General features: G+C 35.2%; 1 protein-coding gene across 1 annotated transcript in view; it reads right to left on the bottom strand.

The window, feature by feature from the left end:
* Positions 1-7,214: 7,214 nt before the first annotated feature.
* Positions 7,215-23,844, bottom strand: part of LOC129790544 (toll-like receptor Tollo) — a 53,178-nt gene continuing 36,548 nt past the window's right edge. Inside the window, exons 3-9 of the mRNA XM_055828102.1 lie at positions 14,351-14,490; positions 12,190-12,380; positions 11,379-12,086; positions 10,258-10,560; positions 9,100-9,262; positions 8,593-8,718; positions 7,215-7,531 (exon numbers count right to left, since the gene is read on the bottom strand). Of these exons, the coding sequence (XP_055684077.1) occupies positions 7,371-7,531; positions 8,593-8,718; positions 9,100-9,262; positions 10,258-10,560; positions 11,379-12,086; positions 12,190-12,380; positions 14,351-14,489 (1,791 nt within the window). The 5' untranslated portion in view covers position 14,490 and the 3' untranslated portion in view covers positions 7,215-7,370. The remainder of the gene's footprint in view (positions 7,532-8,592; positions 8,719-9,099; positions 9,263-10,257; positions 10,561-11,378; positions 12,087-12,189; positions 12,381-14,350; positions 14,491-23,844) is intronic.

Below are 23,844 nucleotides of genomic sequence, written 5' to 3'. Positions count from 1 at the left end.
AATTAATTCTCTACATAGAAGTGCATCAGATAAAGCAAAATGATGAGCTTGATTCACTTGATTACATTGATTATATGTCTTGATTACTTCCCGCTGCCTATATAGCACATGGTGGTCTTCTCCATAATGGACAAAACACCAAAAGAAAACAAGAAGTAAGAAAGAAGAGGAAAAGGGATTTCCTCGCAGTCACTCCAAAGAATCCCAAATTAGACGGTGTGTGTGTCCAATGAATGGAGCAATAATGTACCTCCGTTGATTGTCTTTCACAACCAAAAATTGCCATTGAAGATATACCAAAGAGAACCACACGCAGTGTGTGGCGTTGTTGGGTTGCGCAAAGTGATAGGCTGTTTTATAAATATACATAATAATGCAAATGGATTTGTTTAGGCATCTGCTTGATCTGCCGATAAATGCGTGACTGCGGTAATGTGATTATGTGCGAGCATTTACTGACTCAAAATATGTTGTATGTTGTATGTGCTCTGCGGGTGCTGTGAGATGGGAGACGGAGACGATGATAATGGCACTGATATGGCCACAGGGAGGAAGCTCTGTGTGCCTGCCTGCCCGTGGTGGGAGAGGGTCGTGGGAGGGAAGGACGGGGGTTGTACGTTGGGGAACATTATTGGCGAATCATGGGTGCAAATATTGGCATTTTGTGATGCTCACAAGTGTGGTGTTGATGGCAATATCTGCACACACACCCTCATTGCTAACGCCTCGGAGACATGGTTGGGTCTACACAACACACAGCATCTGTTTAGCAGCAGAGAGTGGCCAAACCAGGCATCCCATCCTTTCCTCTTCTTTTTTTTTCGCATATGCATTACCCTTGAGTAAAAAATTCATCATTTCATCGTGAAAATTGCCGAGTGTGTACCACCTCTTCCTCCTAAACCTACACCCTTTTGCCATTAAGGCTCTGCTGGCTTGAGGAAGAAGTTATATATGAAGAGAGAAAGGCGCTACATAAAAAAGGGAAAAATGCCGTGAAATATAGAGTTGTTGCCCCTCGTCCTCTACACCACATAACTTTCCACGCTATGTCCTCCCGGTAAATACCATGTCAAAAACCCGGCGGACAAACGCTGAGGAATTTCCGAAATCCATGAGATATTGCTTCCTTCCTCGGGCATTTTTGCTATATGCGATGTGATGGCTTTTTTTAGCACCTCTTCTCACTTTAGAACGATTAAAAAAGACATCCAGGGCATTTTTGTGTGTGCTGTGGAGGCCTTCTAAACGGTGCACAATTTGTCAAAAAGCCTACCAGGTAATTCTCTCCAAGTTTTCCTTTTCTATTCCTCACGTGAAAAGCTCAAAAAGGTGTGAAGGAAGAGCTTTTGAAAGGACATTTTTTCCGCAAAAAGAATTCCTCTATATCACGCTTAAAAATTGAAAATTTAAATAGGGAATCTTTTGTGGAATTTCTTAGAGGATCTCTAAGCTTTTCTCTGAATATTGAAATATGCATATTGAAGCTTTTATGAATGGGATATAGCACAGTAAAGGGATCAGCTATGTTAGTTATAAAGTTTGATAAAAAAAGGAAGTAAAATCCTTAACGAAGGATTTAGAAGAGAATTTACATTGCGACGATTTTTTTTAATAAGATTAAGAAGTAATACATATAATACTTATAAAATATTTTTTTACGCAAGGTGTAAAGAAATATGTAATTTTGTAGAAAATTGTCTACATTCTTGTTAAATAATTAGAAGCTTTAATTCTATTTTTACAATTTTTTTTTCATTGAAAAAAGATCTTTCAGGACAACATAACAACATATATAGGTAAAATTAAATATTTTATTGAACTTACTTACCCAGTGCTGTATGTAGGTAATTTGTACTATCTCTGGTCAACCGGGTTTTCCCCCTCCTTCTAATGAATGAATAAAGCAGAAGGTACCTACAAGTACACCCATCTCCCCACAAGAAAAAAAAATAAAAAAAGGAAGAGTAAGTAAAGGAAAAAAGGAAGTAAAGTCATGTTTGGGGATGAGAGATAAATTCACCTCTCGAGGTTAATAAATTTTGCGTGCACACGGAGGCGGAAGGAAAGTCGTTAAAAGTGAAATTAAAATTGGAGAAAAAAAAAGAAAAAACTGCGTGATGCTTTTCTTCTTTTTTATCGCTATATATTCTTTATTAGGACTTAAATTCCATATACAGCAAAGTACCTATAATCTCATGGTTTGTCACCTAGAAAAACACTCCATTATATCTGCCACATCTCAAAAACATAAAATTTATGTATAATGTAATTCTTAACAGTTACGCTTCTCTTCGGCACACTTAATTTTTTCCACTCCTCCTCCACATTTTCCTTCTTTACTTAATACAATTTTCCACCCTCTCGTGCTTCTGTTTTTTTATTTATTTATTTTTTATATGTATGCATATAATCTAGGTTAGGAGGGTGGAGGGAAAAAACATTCTCAGTGGGAAATTTTAATCTCACGTGCTGCCCAGCAGAAGGACTCCCACTTAATCTGTTTAAATTTAAATAAACATGGTATTTATCGCATTAAAAAAAAGTTACAGTGAACGGTGCAATGTGGGTGGGGGTGTGTCCGTTTTTTTTTAGCTGCGTTTTATATGACTCTAAAAAAATTCAATGTTTTCATTACTCTCTTTTATTTTTTTTAAACATCTCCCGTTGAAATTATATAGAAATATACCGCGGAAAGATAATAATTATTTAAGAAAAGCTTTGAAGATTTCCGGAATTAAATAAATTCTCTCTTTGAAAAATAAATTATTTATTTTAAAAAATTCTGAGAATTAAATAAAATAATGTTATCATACTTAAAAAAATTAATTAAATTTACTGATCCGTGCAAAAATTAATCCGAATGGGTTTATGAAAAGTCTCTTTATGATTTTTGTATAATTTTTCGTTTCTTTCAGATTGCATTAACCCTTTAAGGACCGTTTGGGTAAAATAAGACTCAAATTTGATACATTTTAAAGTTTAGAGAAGACCAAAGAAGACGTTTTAACGGAGAAAAATCACATGAAAATATCTCCCAATAGTAACCAATGGACTTGAAAGGGTTATTTCCTTTAGTTGCTTTATTATTAAGGTCGTAGAATAGTCTAGGAAAATCATCTTTTTTTTTTGTTGACAGAACACCCAAAACAAATGAAAAATCGATTTAAAAGTGAGAGGGAAAATAATTTAATTAATTTTAGTGATTTTTCTTATTTAACTTGTACGCCGAATTAGATTTTATTTTTGTTTCTTCAATTTACAAAAAATGATTTTTCTGAATTTAATGCTATCCAAGAAAGAAATGTCAGAATAAGAATAAATAAAAGACAAAAAGTAAAATTGAATTCAATAATTTTTTCTCCAAAAATCTTTGCATTATTTTCGGCACGGATCTGTAATATTGAACTGATAATTTATTTAAAAAAAGAAGTGAATTAATTTCTTTAAAAAAAAATCACCAAAAATTTAAGAATAAAAAAAACTCCGACACACCCTTATAGTGCAGACAATGTTTTTTTTTCATGCCAAGTGGGTGGAAAACTGAGAGTTTGTACGTTAATGGGGATTGCGGGGGCGGAAGGGGGATAAAATGTAAATGTGGTATGGTTCTCTGCAAGAATCTTGCACAATTGGGAATTGTGTGAGTGAGTACCAGCACACGGTTCTTGGTGTTATTAAAAATTAAAATCTTTTAACATCCCTTATTCTAATTTAAATATTTTCTTATCATCTTCTTCGCCATTTCAGCTTCTTCCTTAACCTACACAAGATATACACATTGTGTGATTTTGGGATGATTCGTGTTTGAATGAGAATGCTTCCATTTAAATTTTTTATCGAGTCCTTTCGTGTTTCATTATTTACTATTTGAATTAATTTTAATAATTATTTTTTCCGCTATCATTTCTTCATTTTTTTCTTAATGATTTTTATGAATGAAGTTTCTCTGTTTTTTTTTGTTCTTTTGTGAGGGGGTGAGTGAAGGGGGGGGGGGGAGATTTCTGCTTGGGGTTTTGTGGTGGGAAATGGTGCATGGGAAAAGAATTTTCTCCCAATTGTGGGGTGAGCTTTTGCACCCCTATTTGTGACTTCTTCTCTTCTTTTCATTCTTCATTCCTTCCAGGAATGGAGAGCAATTTGTGAATGTGGTTTGAACATTTCCCAACTCGCGCGAGTCATCGTGGATCTTTCTTCATTTTTTTTTTTTTTTTGAAAAAGGCACCAAACAATTAACAATAATTTTTCATTCTTCAAAATTGAATCTCTCTTCATTCTACAATACATATTTTATCATCATTATCTCATTTCTTGTTCATCTTCCTTTTATGTCTTCACTTCACTTTTTTTGTGTCCACTTTGCTCTATTATTTGACTTTTTTATTCTTCATTGCCGCTGTACAGCAATTTTCAGGTCAGATCCCTCGTAATTTTTTTTTCATTCTTAACTTCTTCCTTTTTTTTTCTCCTTCATAATTTTTTTTTATTCTTTCTAAAATGCTCCCATTTCTTTTCTCTTTCTCTATACACTTATTACTAAAAAAGATATTTCTTTATATGTTTAGCTTTTGATATTATACACCTGGGGAAAGAATTTTTCTCTCATTTTCCTCTTTTCCTTGTACCACTTAACGTTTTTCTTTCTCACTTTAATAAACTCTATCGGTGATGTTGAGTCAATAAGAATAAAAGTATGTGATAGTGGGTTATGCATTCTAAGCATTCTATGTGAGTCCCTCTTCTCGGCCACGCTCTACTCATTAAATCATTCTCCACGGCGCTTCAACGTTCTCTCGCATTCTCTCTTCTATTCTATACAATACCTATATGCCTTTTTCCTTCTTCATGTCCTCAAGGTGTGCACCTCAAATTGACTCAGAAAACAGAGAAAATACACATCATTCACCTTCTGGTTTTTTTTTTCATTTCCAAAAAGGGGAGCTTCAAAACCAGAGAAAGACACGAATAAAGACTCCAAAATATTAATTACAAGAACACTCGGTCATTATTTGTAGAGAAGATGTGAACTGAAACACGGCGCTACATAAAAAAAAACATATTCCATCGTAGAAAATTATTACAATTAAGATAATTGCAGTGTTGTCAAAAAAAAAAAAAACTACCTATCCTAAATTATATGTAATGTGTGTGGTGATGAAGGTATATATATAAAGTAAATAGAGTCTCATAAATTTCATTTGACTTACAATCTAATATTATACATAGAAAATGCACGCGGGCATTATTCCCTCCAGAGTATTTGAAACATAAAGAGCATACTGTACTGTACGTACAGCATGGAGACTTTGGTTAGAGAAAAGCTTTGAAAGAAATTGAAGGGAAGCAATTACCACGGAGTACCCCATTAGATGGAAGAAATCAATTAAATTGCGCTCAGAGCTTTTTAAACTATTGTGATCAATTTTCTCTGTGAATTCCATCTAAATCTCTCTTTTACGTTCATGAAGTTCTCTCAATTTTTTTCCTTCCTCCATCCCCCATTAGCCCTTCTCTCACAGGGACGGATGTGGGTGGAAGTTATCGCGATGATTATGCTTTTGTATGTACGGAAAGTCCACACCATTGGTAAGATAAAATATTACCTTCAGGCATTTTGCGGAATTAATGGTGCTTTTGTCGCAAAGTTCTAACAAACAGCAGTGGCTTGTTATAGATCAATTGGAATTGATTGGAATTAAATATCAATAATTGAAGAATTGTTATTGCAAAAATCAAAAGAAGAAGAAATGTAAAAAAAAATATTTTTGATGATTTGTAGTAAAACGAATAAAAAATATGGAGTAGGTTGTTTTATTATTAATCGTATTATTTATATGACTTGTTAGAAATTGAAAAAAAATCAAACATTTAAATTTTCAAACATTACTTTAAGGATAATTAATCCTTTAAAATCATTTGACTTGAGAATATGTCACAGGTTAGATAAAAACTTAAAACATTTGAAGTCTTCATTCAATGTCAAACGTTTGAAGTCTTTATTAAATGTCAAATGATTAAAGTTTGTATTGATCGTCAACGTCTAAAACTTCTATTGAATGCCATACGTTTAAAGTGTCTATTGAATGTCAAACGTTTGAAGTTTCTATTGAATTTCAAAAGTTTGAAGTCTTCATTGAATGTCAAAAGTTTGAAGTTTCTATTGATTTTCAAAGGTTTGAAGTCTTCATTGAATGTCAAACGTTTGAAGTTTCTTTTGAATGTCAAACGTTTGAAGTTTCTTTTGAATGTCAAACGTTTGAATTTTCTATTGAATGTCAAACGTTTGAAGTTTCTTTTGAATGTCAAACGTTTAAATTTTTTTTTTTGAATGTCAAACGTTTGAATTTTCTATTGAATGTCAAACGTTTGAAGTTTCTTTTGAATGTCAAACTTTTGAAGTCTTTATTGATTGTCAAACGTTTGAAGTTTCTATTGAATTTCAAACAGTTTATAAAATATCAGACGTTCAAAAAACAAACATTAAACGTTAGAAATTTGAAATTTATATTAAAAATTGACAAGTACGTGAATTTTTGATTTTTTTGTCGCAAATAAGTATTCAAAATCATCCCAAATAGAATGAATAAGAAAAAATCTCGTGTGTGGTTTGTTGGAAAACCCGTCACATTCTAATTGAGTTTTAAAATAAATACCAATTCTTTCCTCTAGAGAGAGAGAGAGAAAAAATAAATAAATACACGTCCATATAAAACAAATTATTGCTACAACCGCAAATACACGCATTTTGTAGCTCTTGCAGAAATTCTCTCGCTTTGAAACTTGTTAAAATACACTCGTGCAATTGATTTAAAATAAATCCTAAATCAGAGATATGTTTGTGTATGTTGTGCATATATGTACATATACACAAAACCCACCCCCATTGCACAACTGCAAGGTACCATCGTTGAGTGACAAATGCACTAAATCACTGAAAATTCTTTTCTCCCACGATTGCGTCATTGTTGAGGATTTTTTCCCACCTTTTTTGAGTTGAATCAAATTGTATATTCTATGTGTGTGGCAACTATGTGTAGACAAAATCCAATTGAAAGCTCCCACACCCCTTTAAAAGCTATGCGACACATACCACGTCCAAAAAAAAAGAAGCCCTCTTGACGAAATTCCGTGAGAATTGCTTCCGCAGTAAAATTCTCCAATGAGTATATGACAATTTTCCACGTGGGAATAATGCCCATGAAAAATACTTCCTCTTAGAACCTACATATCACGTGAATTCTTTTCTTTTTTGCTTACTTTTCGTGCTGACCACGCAACGTTTTCATCCTTCGTCAAAAACTCACCGCAAAAGTCCACTTTTATCCGGATCTTTCCTGCCCATCGCCAGAATGTCCGGCTTGGGGGTCTTCTCATCCCATTACTGGGGCTTGCTTTGTGGGTGGTGGTGGCGGTGGTGGCAGGCACAATTCGTCCGTGATGCACACGTGATCATCAATGGGGAATTTGAAGTTAATCTCATTGCTTGTGATTGTAGCCGGTGGATCGATGGTCTTCTCCGTAGCACCCAGATCTACATACACGTGCAGCAAAAAATGGGAAGAGAGAGATATAGAGCTTGCATAAATCCCCGGAAATTGGGATGAATTAAATTAGTATATGAGACTTCTTTTGCTTCTCCTTATATACTAATTAAGCACGCTTGTGCTTGAATAATTAATTTATGCTTATTAATTTCAGGAGAAATTCCATTTGCCGTGTGCCTATTCAAATTGAAATTGAATATTGCTTCTCTGTCTGGTTAAAAATAATATACATATATAGCAAACATATATAATTAGGGGAACGTGGCCCAATTCGGACCTTCTAAGGCATTTTTCAATCTGCTATTACTTAAAACTGATAAAACTTTAAATGTAGAAAGTTATGTGAGTTAAAATAGCATTAAATGGGCTTTAAAATGGTACCAAATTTAAGAATATTGCTTTTTGTTTTATACCATTTTTTTTCATTCTGCGTGGACCTTTGGACCTTTGATTTTCCGACGTGTAAAAACAATAATGATTTTCCAGGTTTTTCGTCGGTTAAATGGGGGTTCTCACCCAGAAAAACTCACGTTTTGCAGAGCTTTGGGCTCCGTTTGGAGCCTTCTTCAGTTGCTACAGAGAGAAGGAATTTATTTACAAACATTTCCTACAAAAACAAGACAATTTTCCACTCACTAAGGGTTGAGAGCCCCCTTTTAACCGAAGAAAAATCCGGAAAATCATTAATGTCTTTAAAATTTATTTTTGTACTTATTTCATGAAGCAAAAGAACTAGAATTATAAAAATTAAAAAATTGAAGTATTCGTTGAAATATTTTTCAAAGAAAAGCTCCTTTAAGTTTTCTCAAATATATTTTTGGTTTTTTCTTGAATTATTGCTTTCAATTATTCCATGAACAGCTGCAAAATGAATAGACCCCTTTGTGGTTTGAAAATTTCCATCTCTTGCGGTTAATTTGATTAGAACAATTTGAAGCGGCAGAATCTCTCTCCTGTGGTGACCCAGAGAGACCACTGAGAGGTAATATATTTGTTGCCGCATGCTAATGCAATAGTTAATGATGAATAAAATGTTGGGGGTACCCACCTCGCTTGTCCTCGTGAGTGTAGTAGCGTGCTCTGTGCCGGGAGTAGCACACGACGATGCCAAGAATGAGAACCGCGAGGATGATGAACAGTAATCCCGCCATTAGGGCTAAAATATTGAGGCTGCCTGTGGGGAAAAGAAGTGGCGTGGTGAGCACAAAGAGTGAGCATGTGGGGCATGTGGCCATAGTGCTTGGCCATCGGATGAGATGCCCATTTGGGGAGGCGCCCACACACACACTTACTGCCAGGAGAACACTGTTGGAACTCAAGCAATGTATATTCTTAATTAAGTCGTGATTAATTAATTAATTTATTCAACACCCCAGCTAATTAATGTTCTCTCTATGCCCCCACACACGACCAGAGGGCGTGTTATGTACAAATTTCACTCTATACTCTCACCCAAAACGTCCTTCGGGTTTTATGGGTTCTTCCTCCCCTCATCCCCTATAGCAAACCCACCCACCCTTTATGGTTGCAAAATTCTTGTTTGGTGTATACATACCTTGACTGAGGATGTTCCGAGACGTGCTTGCGGCATTGGTATCCTCATCCTCTTCATCGTCCAGAGACACACAAAAGTCGAGTCCACCGCCATCAATGTTGGAAATTTGTGTGCCCCTGTAGCTCTCGGGGAGGTAACAACTGGGAAGTTTGCTCCACTTGAGCTGTAAAATGGTTGTATTAAACAAGTAGGTAAAAAAAAGTGAAGGAAAGACAAGGATTCCCTGCTGTAAATAATTTCTCAATTTCACCCTCAAGCCACCACCTCCTTAGTCATCCGCCACCCCCGTTAAACCACCCACCGTGACCACCACACAGTGAAGAGCGACAGGATGGTTGTTTAGTGACACTGTCGCAAGTTTCATTTTACAAATTAAATTATGACATATTCATAAACTTTTCTCTCGTTCAAATTAATCGTAAAAATGCAGTAAAGTTCCACCTGGTTTTTTTTAAAGTCCTCCCACCTCCCCTTCATGGTGGAGGAGCACCAGGTGAAGAAAGGTACTTCCGAGTAAACACGCCATGAAGGTAAAAGTGGCAAATTATTTTTATTATTTCATGTTTGCAAAATGGAAATTTTTTCTTACAAAAAAATGCTAAAAAGAGCAATAAAATCTTTTTAATGACTTGAATACGTTAATTAAGTCATTCTGCATCCGCATTTAGATAGAATTTAATTAGAATATATATTATTTAATGAGGGTTCAATGGTTTAATAATTTATTGCCGGAAGTAATTTCTTGTTAACCCCAACTGATTAATTATTAAAATTCTCATTTCTTTGTTGATATTTTATTGTTTAAATTATTTGAGAAAATTGTCAGTTCAAAAAAAGGAAGATTTTAAATTTTTAAACAGCAAAAAGAAACGTAAATTTTCACGAAGAAAATTCCAAGAAAAATCTCTCTTTTTGTGCCACTTTATCCACCAATGTGCGCGTATTTTATTGACCATCTTTCCCCCGTACATCCCGCCAGCTCTTCACGTTCAACATGAAATGGGACTTGTAAATAATTTTTTCATGAGCCTCTCTCTCTCTCTCTAAACTTCATCACACCGCGTGGAATAGAGGACATGAGAAGGTGGCGACAGAGGCGCAAGGAGGCACAGTAAAGTAACAAAACCAAAAGAGGAAAAAAATAAAAAAGAATCTTACCGTGTGAGCTCTATCAATGAGAGCTCCCATGTGGCATCGATCGCAAATGATGGGATTGTTGGCGAGATTGACATCTTGAATCTCGGTGAGGAGACTCACGATGCGCATATCAATCCCATTGATTTGATTTCGCGACAAATCAAGAAGTTCCAAATGCTTTGCCGGCACTAACATTTGCAAATTCTCATCCCGAAGATGATTCCCCGAAATGTTTAGCTCTCTCAGGTTAGGGAAGGTGGCAAGGAGATTTGATGGGAGAGACACCATGTCAGCTACAGACAGTGTTGTCAAAGTCTTCAGCTCCTTCGGGGAGAGGAATGAAAGCTTCTTTGTGAAATAATTACAATTTAACAGGTCAAAATGTAAAGGTTAAATTAAATATTAACTTGACAATATCACTACATAATGGACACTATCCATTGCATACTCCCTCCCCATCACGTTGGGAAATCCCCAATATCCGAGCAATGTGGGGTGCAATGAAATATCCAAAAAGGATGAAAGCTCTCCTCAATGCATCAACATTGTATATAGTTTTCTATGTAAATTCATATTAATATTTCAAAAGTTTCGAGAGCTTTCAAGGGGATTTTAAAACAGCAGTGTTTAGTCATAGTTATTATAAGGAAATGTTTCAAAGTTGAAATGAGTTTGGCAAAAGCTTCCCAAAATTGCGAGATAATTTGTTTTGTTTTTAATATTAAAATTAGGTGAAAATGTTTTTTTTTCAAATTTTTTATAAGTTTTGAGTATTTTAGAAAAACTTCAAAACTAAAAGAAAATCAAGACAAGTTTCTAAAATAAAAATTTAATAAATTAAGAGAAAGCTTTAAATAAATTGTTTTCTTATTAATGTAAAGAAAGAAAGCTTTTCTCTGAAAGCTCCAGAAAGTTAAAAAAAAGAACAGAATAAAGAATAATTAATTAAAATTAATAAACAACAACAAAAAATACTCAATTCGGTGTTTAAATCTTTAAATTTCTCAATTTTCCATTATTTAAATCCAAATTGGATCTCCCTCGTGGCAAAAGAAAATATTAAATTCCTTATTTTTTAACTTAATTATTTCAATTAAAAAAAAAATAAAGAATTACCGAAATAAATTAATAAAATTTCTCACCTCAAATGCATATTTGCTCTCATCGAGATCCAATTGTTTATTCCCACTGATATTCAGCACTTGGAGTGAAACTAATGGTTTCACACTACTCATATCCAAGCTCATTAATTTGTTGTACGACAGATCCAAATGCGTGAGATTGACGAGATTCTCAAAAGCACTTCCTGCCACCTTTACAATACGATTGTGTGCCATGTCCAAGACCTGAAGATTGCGCTGCATAGAGAAGAGGAAGTCCACAATAACCGATAGTTGATTCCCATCGAAACGAAGTGTATGCAGGAGCTTTAGGTGCTGAAATTCTTCCTTATCCAAGTAGCGAAAATGATTATCCCCCAAATCCAGCACATTGAGCATCCGTAGATATGAATAGAGCATTGGGTTGACCTTCTCCAGTTGACACCGTCGACAGCGGAATGTCTTCAATTTCTGGATATCCCGAAAGACTTCTGGTTTCAAGTCCACAATAGGATTACCACTCAGATCGAGATGCTTGAGATTAGCAAGATTTAAAAATTGTCTCGGCATAAGCTCAACGAGAAAATTATCCGCTAAGCTGAGATTTCGTAAGTCAGATAGGTGGGAAAAGGTAGCACTGGGTATTCGTATTAATTTATTCCCTGACAAATCTAACTCGAGTAGATTGTCCTGCCCCCGGAAGTTATCCTCCCGTATCAATGTAATATTATTCCGACTGAGATCAACTACCTAAAGAGAAAGAAAAGCAAAAAAAAAAATCCCGGACGTGATGCTTCCGATTAAAGGAAGGGAGGAAAGAGTGGAGAGTCTTTTGGGAAATCACTCAACAAACCTTGAGATGGATAAGACCCCAGAAGGTGTGTTGTCCGATGGCTGGAACATTGGAATCCGTCACACGGAACACCTCGAGGTAGTGGAACTTCTCAAAGATGGGACCGATGCTAATGTGATTCCTTGGGCCTTGAATGACAATCACCTGAGTGTCATTGTCGATTGACGTCACAGGAAACCCAGTCATTCCACCTGATTTCACCCAAGAAATGATACCAAAACCACAGGATGGTGAGTGTGGAAATTGATAAGGTGTGAAAATTGAGGTCTTTCCCACCCATTTCATCCCCTCGCACCCCTCTAGCATTTATGGGATATGTATATATACCCCATTTCCGCCCCTTCATTTGCAAATGTGCCCAAAAAGGAATGGTTCGTCCGAACGAGGGGTGTTCAACTTGATTTTTATTGCTTCACCGAGCACACAAGTGAGGTAGAACCCACACTGATATCTTTAAGGATTTGGGGACTGATTTGATATTCCTAATTGGATATATAGGGCGGGAATGTACTTAGCAAGAGATCGAGAGCTTTTCCTGCACTCATGAAATATTCAAACTTTCTCACCGTTTACTTGCTGCATTTTTCTCTCTTCGTCCCTCTTAAAATCTTGACCATTTTAATTCCGTTTTAACTATTAATTTTGATGATTTTTCTAGCAGAGCTTTTGGAAAATTTTAAACTCATAAGAAAATTAAAAATTAAATTGAAAGCTTCTCAATCTTTAATTAAATCTTTTCAAACTTTATTACTTCATTCAATCTTGAGATTTACCTAAAACTTGATCTTAAAACTTTCTTCAATTTCCCTTTAGAAAATGTCGTTCAATCTCCGAGAAAGAACTACATCGTTTTTATAGGAAATTAACACACAAGGCGACAATCCGCATGATGATTAATGGGTTTTATCTCAGAAAATGTTCTTTGATAAAACCCACAAAGCCCCATAAATTAATATTTTACTATAATTTAAACAAAAACTCCCCCCCCAGAACTAAAGCCACATGAACTTTAGTTTATGCCTTAAGAGGATAAAGCATTCGCGATATACAAAGCCTTGTACAAAAGCTCTGAAGACACACGATGCAAGGAAAGTTTTGTCTTAAGCAAAAGCAAAAGTTTCTTCTCAAGTAGTGAAAATATTGTAATCAACAATCTCTCATAAAAGTTAAGAAACGATGTGCGGAAGCGTTGTAATTGAAAGGATATTTCTCTAAGAGTTGAGTGGCAGTATTTATGGAAGTTTTGTGAGAATTTTCTTTCTTAAAATTGAAAAAGAATCAAATTACATACAAAATGATTAAAAAATAATTATGAAATGCTTGTTAATTTTTTTAAGGAAAATAAACATATTTTAGGTAATTTAACTGAATCTCTTTAAAGGACATCAAACAACTTTCTGTTTGAATTTAAATTCCTAAAATTAATATGCAAATAAATTTTATATTCCTTCTTTATAATTCCTAAACACGTCTTGTAAATAATTTCCCAGCATTTCATCTTCCTTCTTAAAAAGCACAAAAGCTTTTCCTTTTAGGTAGAATTATTACAGAGAGAATTTTAGGGCTGTGAGAAAGGCATCAAAATTGCATACTTCATCAAAAGTCTGTTAGATAAAATCAACCAATTTTCTTCTCTTTGCTTGGATTTCTAGTAAACCTGCGAAGAAATGTAATATTTTATGAAGACTGCGCTCGATTTATCTTTTGAAAAACTGCTGTCGCGTGCTCAAATCGCTCTGCATATCAAATTTTGTGCTTCTCTATCTTCAATCAAAATATTTAAATTCCCCATCTCATCCAAACATTCATTTTCTTATCATTATTCATCCATATCTTGCAATTTAATATTATGCTGATTTCTACTGAATTTTCGTGCTAGATTAACTCCGCAGTTAATTTCCTCTCTTTTTTTTTGGCAACAAAGCTAAGATTCTCAGAATTTCCAAAACAGAAATCTCTCCTACGCGCTTTTTTTCTCCCACGCAGAGACAAAAAGCTTTCAGCTTTGTCAAAGAATTCTAAATGGAGAGAATAACAAGAACAAAAATTCCATTGGAACGGAAGGTAATTGGAGGTGCGTAAAAACCCCTCGTTGGTGAACCAGAGAAGAGGCACGTCAAGAGGTGGATGCACTACAAACAAAAGGACTCTTTGGGCTTACCTCTGGTGCAAACGGTCTGATGGCGTCCTTTGAAATCCAAGCTGCAGGCACATTCTGATGGGCATTTTAGGGGCTGCTTCCCCGAAGCAATGCTGAATGTCAGCAAAACTCCAACGACGAGTAATTGGGTTAATGGCATTCTGCAAGAGAGATGAGAGAATTGAAAATCTTCAATTAATGCATATCCACCCCCGCATTGCAAGAGAAATTTCAATCGCAAAGTCAGCAAAAATAAGCTTTTTCTGCGACAGAAATTTTTGTCCTACAAAAAGACGTAAAATATCACCCATTTTCCATTATAAGTCTTTTTATCTCTAAACCAATAGAGTTGCAAGCAAATCACCCAATTGTGCGGAGGAAATGATCAAATGTGCAATTTAAGTTTGTTTCTCACCCACCACCCCCACACATTTTGCAAAAACGAGCAATACTTTCGATGGCGCATTTGTATTTAAATTTCACCACATACACGCGACTCCGTGGGGGCGACGCCTTATCGGATTTCGTGCTATATACATACATACATATATAGGAAAGCTCCCATCTCGCCGAAAAGCCCTATACGCTATCACCATTTTCACTTACATTCTCGTTTGTCGCACACAAAGGGTGATAAATTCGTTTTAGTGCATTTTAAGCTTTTGGGAACCTTCCACGGGAGACGACACAAGAGAATGTTTTTATCAAATTTTACAATTTTATAGATTACGAGGAGCGTATGGTACATACAGTGCTGGACAGCTTTCTTATCACATTTACTCCTTTTCTCAAGAACTTCTTGAACCTTCTCTTAAATTGAAATTGATCTGATTTTTTTCTTTTATAAAAAAAATCTTTGAAGCAAATTAATAGAATTGCAAATGAATGAAAAATATTTATTCTCCCAATTGAAAAAAAAAAAGTTATTGCTTTACTATTTGAACAACAATTTCACAATGAAAGAATCCTTAAAATACATTGAGCTTTCTTTGTCGGAATAAAGGGTTATGAAAATTGAATGCAAAATGGATTGATTCCCTGAAGGGCGGATAGAAAAGGAAAATTTACTTTTCTCCTTCCCCCCAAGATACTCCAGACACAATGTTTTTAGGTGTAGGGGAGAGCGGGGTTAAAAAAGTCACTTAAGGGTTTAGAAAAAGCTCAAAATATCATATTTCCCAAATAGATAAAGCGAAATGTATAGCTCATTTCTTTAGGAAATTTACTGCTCTATAACTCTTTCTCAGATCATTTTGTTCTATCTAGCTAGGAAATATGATATTTTAAGCTTTTTCCGAACCCTTAAGTGACTTAATTAACCCCGCCCTCCCCTAAAGTTAAATGAAAGAATTTATTTAGAAATTTTATTAAAATTATTGATAAACATTTAGAGAATTTTTATTGAAAATCCCTTGAAGGAAAAAATAAATAAAATCAAGCAGGAATGCTCAATGCGTTAAAAGATACAAAAATCACAAAAGTGACGTCATTTTATACGTTTTTGAGTAAAATTAACCTAATTTGTGATGCTGATTTTGATGGAAAGTTTCTTTAGAGATTTTGGAATCTTTTTTTTCTGATTATTTCTTCGGATGAACTCATAACCCAAAACTGAAATGAATAAATCCCTTCTTGGCATTTTCAACCACCTTGACGGTATATTGGGTAAACAGGTGGGTTTCATATGAATTTTGTAAAGTAACTTTCGTATATAGATTGTTGCCGTATCATGCAAAAGTTCTCGTGACTCCATGTCACCTCGTTAATTTTTCATGATTTTATGGTAAGCTCTGAGAAAGATTAAATTAAACGTTACTTTTATAACAAGAAAGTTGTGCAACGATTGCATATTTTAGCACATTATGCAAAGACTCCGCGTTATATTAAATCATAATGTCAAAATCTCAAGAAAAAAGGAAGTGAAGCACAAGAAAAAATTTCCTCAACTTCGTTAACCATTCTAAATTACAATTTTTTATGTCATTTGACATTTTTATTAAGAGTGGAATATATTAATCTTGGGTGTTATTTATGGTTGCTGCTGTAAAAATTCTAATTTGATTTGGTCATTAATTGGAAAATATGTGACGTATACAGATTTTATTATATTTTTTTAGTTGGAACTTATCGATGGTAATTTATTGACTAAAAAGGGGTTCTCTCTTAATTGACTTGCCACTTAAATTAAATGAAAAATGTGAATGAAATTGGAACTTCAAATAGTAGAGGTGTTAATCAAATTTCAGAGAATAATTGGTATCACGTTAGAAATTAAATAATAATTCACACAACGCACGATTAACATGATAAATTAATTAATTTTCAATGAAATCTGACTAAAAGCTAATCGATAATGCAATTTTTTAACTTTTGACAGTTAATTTAATATTTTTGGCAGTTTCAAAACCACTTAGTAATGGAAAATCTTGCTGTGGCTCAATTAATTCTGCCAGAATCAATAGTAAAATGTTCAAATTAATATTTTAATTTTAGAACATTAAAGAACAATAAAAAACAATTTAATACTTTCGAAAGGCAAAAGATGTTCTCCAATTACGAGAGCTTTCAAACAAAACCCTTTCTATATATAGGAAAATTCTTTCATCCCGCTTTGCAGAATTTTAATAGGGTTCATTGACAGAAAATCAAAAATTCGCCCCAAGCGATTGTTCCCCCTTCACATTTTGAATTTTCCCAAAAAAGAAAAGAAAAGTTCTTTCCATTATATTGTCAAAATGTTTTGAAAGAATGATTGATCCTGATAAAATAGCTGTGCCTGAGATTTTTCGACATCAATGGAAAACACACTGATATCCCCGCATTGTTCTATCTCTTGTAGGAGGGTATGAGGGGGGGTTGCGGGATAATGTTGGGGGGTGAATTTTATGGGAAATAGATAGGTCGCAATTTTATGTGTCCCCTCTCATTGGTATTTTATCATTACTCCACCACTTGGTTATTTTTTTTTAATGAAGTGCACGTCCTGACCTCACAAATTCTTCTCTTTCACCTCCACTACACCATTTAATTTTCTCTCCCATCTCACAGCCACATAGCCTCCCGTCTGCCCGTGTGTCCATTTTGGGACACGAGCACATCGAAATGGTGTGTCGAAGAAAATTTTTGTCTTCATCATCAGAAAATTGTGAGAAGATTTACGGCTCAACGGGCAATCATGTGGCTTCATCTAAGTCCAGCGTGTTAATCTCTTTCGGATGACAAACGACGTGTCTTTTAATTGTTTACCATCCAATACTATGAGATTTTAATGAAATTCCCTCACAACGCTCTACAGGCTCGCTCCACTTCTTTTTTTTTACCACTGCCCTGCCATGCTGCTTTTACCATGAAAACTCCCATAAAACAAGAGGGTTTCATATTAGTTTTTTGGTGCCACGAAGCACTAATTAAATGCTTCGATAGTTAAAATTAAAAGCCATATCATCGTTTATTAATACACCACGAGCCCAAAGCCATGATGACGTTGGCTTGCGTGGTGTTGAAGGGGGTGGGTTGCCTGCAAAAAAAAACCAACAAAATCTCAAGAGGTTTTTCATCATTTTTCCACGCTCCATCATTTATGAAATGTGCCGTGGTGGATGTGGGGGGAAAAGAAAGACATTACACAAATCTGCATTCTCAAGTGGAGTTTATGTGCCTCTTTTTTTCCCTTCTTCTTCTTCCATACCGTCAGCTGGGGTTAATTCCCTTTTATTCCTCACACTTCCTGAAATAACTTTTTTTTCTCTAAACTTTTGGGGTAAATAATTAATTAAACTAAAAGAATTATTCTTGACAAATAATTGATTTTCCAATAATAATTACATGGCGAATTTTGGAGAATTTTCCTGATAAGAAACCCCCTTTAAATCCCCTTTAAATCGCCAAATCTCACCACACACTACAGTAGACTATTTGGTTGAAATGAGAAGTTGCGAGGCGAAAGGAAGAAGACGAAAAAAAAGAACCTTCCACTTGTGATTCCACATATTTTGTATGAATTGTTCTTGATATAATGCCGGCGTATTAATTTGAAAGTATAAAACATGTTTATTCCACTCTTTTTGGCTTTTGTGACTCGTGGCACGAGATTTTCAAATAATTCTGATAAGTAATAGCATATAAAATTTACCATAAATTACCTCATCTAATTTTGTATTCAGACAGAGTTTTGCGGGGGACCCACACACAGGGGCTGTGTGTTCCAACAAAATGCACGACAAACCCCCAAGAACTCCTTTAGCGTGTTGTAAATCTCAACAAGAAGTTTCTGTCTTCGAAAAGTTCCTCCTCTTTTGGCTTTTTTTCTCTTGCTCCCCATCCTACCCATCCTCCTCCTTTTGATTCTTTCCCCCATCTTCATCTTGAGTCGGTGTGAGAGCGTGCACAAAAAAGGATAATCCCTGGGAGGAAAGTGCGAAAGGTCGAGGGAAAAATCAACCCCCAGTATGGTGGGAAATTGAGAATTAGAGATTGGATGCTTCCGGTCGAATTGAAGGGCCATCAATTAGTCGTTATGGAAGCACGAAAGTACTTTTTCCGCCACAACTTTGTCCGAATCAAACCACGCAGCTGAGCAGCATCCACCCCCCATTTATACAAATATATATGTATGTATAGGAAAATGGTTCTGCCGAAATTGTCATAAAATCCCCATCATTTTCCCATCTCAGACAAAATTTACAAGTGACCGGTCACACGCAGTAAAAGGACCAAATCGCTCCTTTCGATTTCTCAAGCATTAACTCCCCAACATAAAGTGCGTCCGTTTCGAGGTCACACAAGAGGGCATTGAGGGTGTACACACACCATGATGTCTTCACTGGAGGAAAACCCCGATAAAAGACACTCCCACACAGCGGAATTTTCTTTGATGCCTCGTGACTAATGTAATTTGAAAAATCTCATGAGAAATCCCAAAGGAACTTTCTCAGACTTCCTAAGCAGCAGGAGCTTTTGCCAAAAGCTTTTCCTTCTTGTGTCAAGGACTCTGTGGAGGAGAGTCCTAAGCCGTGCTAATTAGCTGTGATTATTTTTTTTAGCAGCTCTAATCTTAAATTTCATTCAATTACTGCCCAATTGTTAAATTTCTAACGAATTGTTATTTTTCAACTTTGAAATTCTAACGTTGGGTAATTCTGTCTTTTAAGAATTTTCAGTTTTAACGAAAAATCTTCAAAATTTTAATATTTCACAAAGAAAATAAATTAATAATATAGTTCAAAGAAAGCAAATAATAATTTTTTTGCCGCCCCAAGGACTACCCTTGGCTCAGGATTCTGAGTGAAAAGTAAAAAGCGCTACTGTTCCCCATTCCCTTCCCCCAGTCAGAGAATGTTTGGGATGGTGTAAAATTTGTGTTGTTGACAACAAATTAGCCGAAAGAATAGCTTTACACATACAGGAAAGTAAACAAAATGTTGTTTCTTTTGGACACAACATCTGAAAGCCGATATCCACGTACAATCCATCCCATCCACCTTCCATACCCAATATGTCTGCAACATAGGAGGGAAATGTTAGTCCTGTGAGAAGAATTCTTCATGACAAGCAAACAACATTGTAATTATTTTCTTAAGCTCTATCGCTATAGCCATCATTATGTGCCTGCTTCCTCCACCAGCCGAAACACATAAACTAATTTTCCCACAACAGGCCTATGTTTTAATTCTGTGAGAGACGCCATGACTGAAAGGAGCGCCAGGAGACTCGGTGGGAAATGGTGCTAAATGCACCATCGAGAGAAAAGCAAGAAGGCCAGACGAGGAGGATGGTGGTGTATGTATTTCATACATCATCGTACAATTTACCCAAAGCAGCGCACCACAATGTTACTTCTCTGCTGGTGCACCAGATTCTCTGGGCATAAGTAACTTAAATGCCGTCAGAACATCCCCTCGGTACCGAGCGGACTGGCGAGATGGGACAAAGCAGTGCGAGCGAGAGAAGTGCGATGAACGAGTAAAAAATTAATGTAGTGCTAGAGGGCTCCACCACACATTTTTCCTCTAACCACTTTTCCCAAACCCCGCAGCATCATCCTCGTTTTTTTTCTTCTTTATTCCTTCCGCATGGCCAGATGTGGAAACCTCGGGGTTCTCTATGATACGATGGGGAGTCATGCCGTAAAAGAAAAAATGATTATAATGTGAAAAATAATAAATCTCCGCGGTCGCTGACTGATATAATGTCTTATGCGGATGAAATGGGAAAGGATTCACAGTTCCCACGCCCCCCATCCTTTTGGCACTGAAACCACACTTGTGTCTCTCTTAATGCCTCACAGCAGTGGTGGTGGAACACATATTATATGTAGCGTGGCAGCATCATATTTTCCCCAAATATATGCTGCAGGTTGATGATGATTTTCACAGTTGATCCCACAAAGATTTGCCTTTATCTCATGTGTCGGAATTATCGCCAAGTCATCGACAAATTCCCACTGATGACGACTTATTTTTCAAACCAATGATTTAGCTGGTATTACACACACCTCACTCAGGGGAAAAGGATGATAATTTTATATTTATCCTCTCCGCTATTTGCGAATATTTTCTAAAAATATTTGCATTTGTAGAGGAAGTAAAAATATTTATGTTTTTCAAAAAAATATATCGCATAATTTTATGCTATTTGCAATATTCGCATAAATTGGTATAATTTTTGAAATTTAGCATTTTAGTCATAGAATATTAAAAAGAAAAGAGTTTATTTTTATAGTCTCATTGCAAAAAGGAGTCTATGTACATTTATATTTTATAATTTTTAATTATCAAATCAAATACTTATTTAAAAAAAAATGATAAAGAGGATCGAAAAATGCTCAGGACCTTTCCAGTTTTCGTTAAGTAAAAAGTAAAAAGAATTATTATTTATTATTAGGTTTAGGTACTTTTAATAAAATAAACCTAATAATAAGTTTAATTTTATTAAAAGTACCTAAAGAAAATTTGTGTTAAAAACTCATTATTTTGCAAGAAAAATTAAAGAAGAATTCTCAGAAAATATCTATAAAGGAATTTATACAATTTAGGATTTTTCTGTTATACATTTAAAAAATATATAAACAAGGAAAAAAAATCAATTGTTTTCTTATTATACTTAAAAGTACCTAAGTAACAGGAAAACAATTGAATTTTTTATTACTTTTTTTCTTGTTTATAATTTTTCAAAGGTATAACAGAAAAATCCTAAATTGCATAGATTCCTTTATAGACATTTTCTAAGAATTCTTCTTTAATTTTTCTTGCAAAACAATGAGATAAATTAACACAAATTAATTATTTTCAAAGCAGGTATACGAAAACCACATCTTTAACCTGAATATTCCTTTGTCAATTTGTTTTAAAGCATTGCATAGATTTTTCTTATTTCCTTCAAAATTGAATAGAAAGAATTGAGAATTTCGAATCTCTGAATTTCCACACAAAAAATGTTGAGAAATATTGTGAATTGATTTTTCTGAATCGTGAAGAAATAAAGATTTCATGAAAGTGCTTTTCAAAAAAAATCTAGGATATGGTTTGAATTTATGTTTAAGCCTTTTCTCTCCCATAACGCTCAATGTCATGTCGATAAAACACTGACGGCATATTTATGGAAATGGTTGCTTTTCTGGTGGAATTTGCCAAAGCACCCCCACACACATGGGCCATTGTTAGAGGGTGGTACTCTGCCCAACCTTTTTTGTTCCATCCACCTGACTCCCGCGGCATATTGTTGCGCATATTGGAATGGAGTGGTGTGTGCACACTGGAATGGATTCTTGACAATTTAATGCATCATTAAGTGCAGGAACTGGGGTTCTGTCGTTCGTTTTGTGCACTGATTGCCCTCAGCACGGATGATTTTTATTTTTGCCATGAGAGCGCGAAACTTGTTGTTCAGATCCATAAGGAAACACCTGCTGATTTTTTTCTCCTCTTCATTCGCTCTGGGGCACATGTATCACTCTCTTGCTGGCTGGTGTGCAGAGGTGAGGCATTCATTTTTGCATTCTCTTCTCGCCCGATCGGAAAAAGGTACATTGATGGTTCGTTGAGCCATGGTACGCGCGTGAGTTGATTTCTGTGGGCTTGTGGAGCAAAGCACAGCACGAGCAACAAAAAAAGAAGCCAAGGGGAGAAAGAAAACAACAAAAACTACGTGGAGGTGAATCAACAAAGAATTCCCAACGAAAGCATTTTTCCCTTTTTTCCCACCAAATCGCGGGAAAGCTGAAAGAGCGTCAACACACACACGGAATATGGGATCTGACTTCAAGTGATTTGTTTAGACACATGTCGATCTTTCATCTTATGCTGTGTATATGTACCTCCTGCCTTTTTTGGTTTTTCTTCTTGTATGCACATCATCTTCCTGGGAATGTTTACCACTCTGCCCCACTCCAAGAAAATTCAACGCTATTCGAACACTTTTCCTGACTCTTCGTCATTGCAGAAATTTTAAAGGCATTACCACTTTTCACAGCTGAATCCTTCCACAATTCCTCAAACCAACTTCATTAAAATTCTCAGCACGACTGAGACGACTTTTTGCACTCTCGGGACTTTCAATTAAATCCTTCGAATATAATATCGAGTCATCAGTTCTGTCACAATATGATGAATTTATTGGGGGACCCCAAGATGGGAAATGTTGGTGCAGATAGAAAATTTCATGCTCTACCATTTCGTGTAAAAATTTATGTAATTAGGGGAGGGCGGGGCTAATAAAGTCACTTAGAGGTTTGGAAAAAGCCTAAAATATCATACTTCCTAGCTAGATAGAACAAAATGATCTGAGAAAGAGTTGTAGAGCAGTAAATTTCCTAAAGAAATGAGCTATACATTTCGCTTTATCTATTTGGAAAATATGTTATTTTGAGCTTTTTCTAAACCCTTAAGTGACTTTTTTAACCCCGGTCTCCCCTATACATTTTCAATGTGCTTTAATTATATAGGTTCAAAGGTAGATGTCTCATAGCGAACCTTTGAAATATTATTTCAAATATTGGGGTAGATTCCGATATAAATCTTTTGTTTTCTTACAATTCATTAGTTATAAGATTTTTGGTATTCTGGGAAAAATCTTATAAGACTTTGACAGTCGGATTTTTGAAGGAAAATTACTTTTCCAGGCCACTTCAGAGGTCTTTCTGATAATTTTTCTGAACTGCAAATTCTTTGTTTTTTTATCTAGAACTACAATAGAACCAATAGAACGATTTATAAACATCCAAAAGAAAAGAAAAGATTTTTATCAGAATCTACCTCAATTTTTTTCTAATAAGAAATTCGTTAAGAAATTATTGGAAAAACGTTGGTATTTAATTAATAAAAAGTATATTTAAATTAGAGCCTTTTTAATTGAATATTGCTCAAGAGCAAATGGTCTGATTTAAACTATCTTCCCCTACATTCGAGTTAGTTCTTCTTTTCAACAAATTCTAGATCGTCTAACAAAATATTTCCATGCTCTGCAAGCCCTACGAGACAACTGACGTATTAATTTCCCATCCATATGCTCCGAAAATG

The sequence above is a fragment of the Lutzomyia longipalpis genome, chromosome 2 (assembly GCF_024334085.1).
Source record: "Lutzomyia longipalpis isolate SR_M1_2022 chromosome 2, ASM2433408v1".
In the NCBI taxonomy this organism is placed as follows: domain Eukaryota; kingdom Metazoa; phylum Arthropoda; class Insecta; order Diptera; family Psychodidae; genus Lutzomyia; species Lutzomyia longipalpis.
This window is presented reverse-complemented; position numbering and strand designations above follow the sequence as displayed.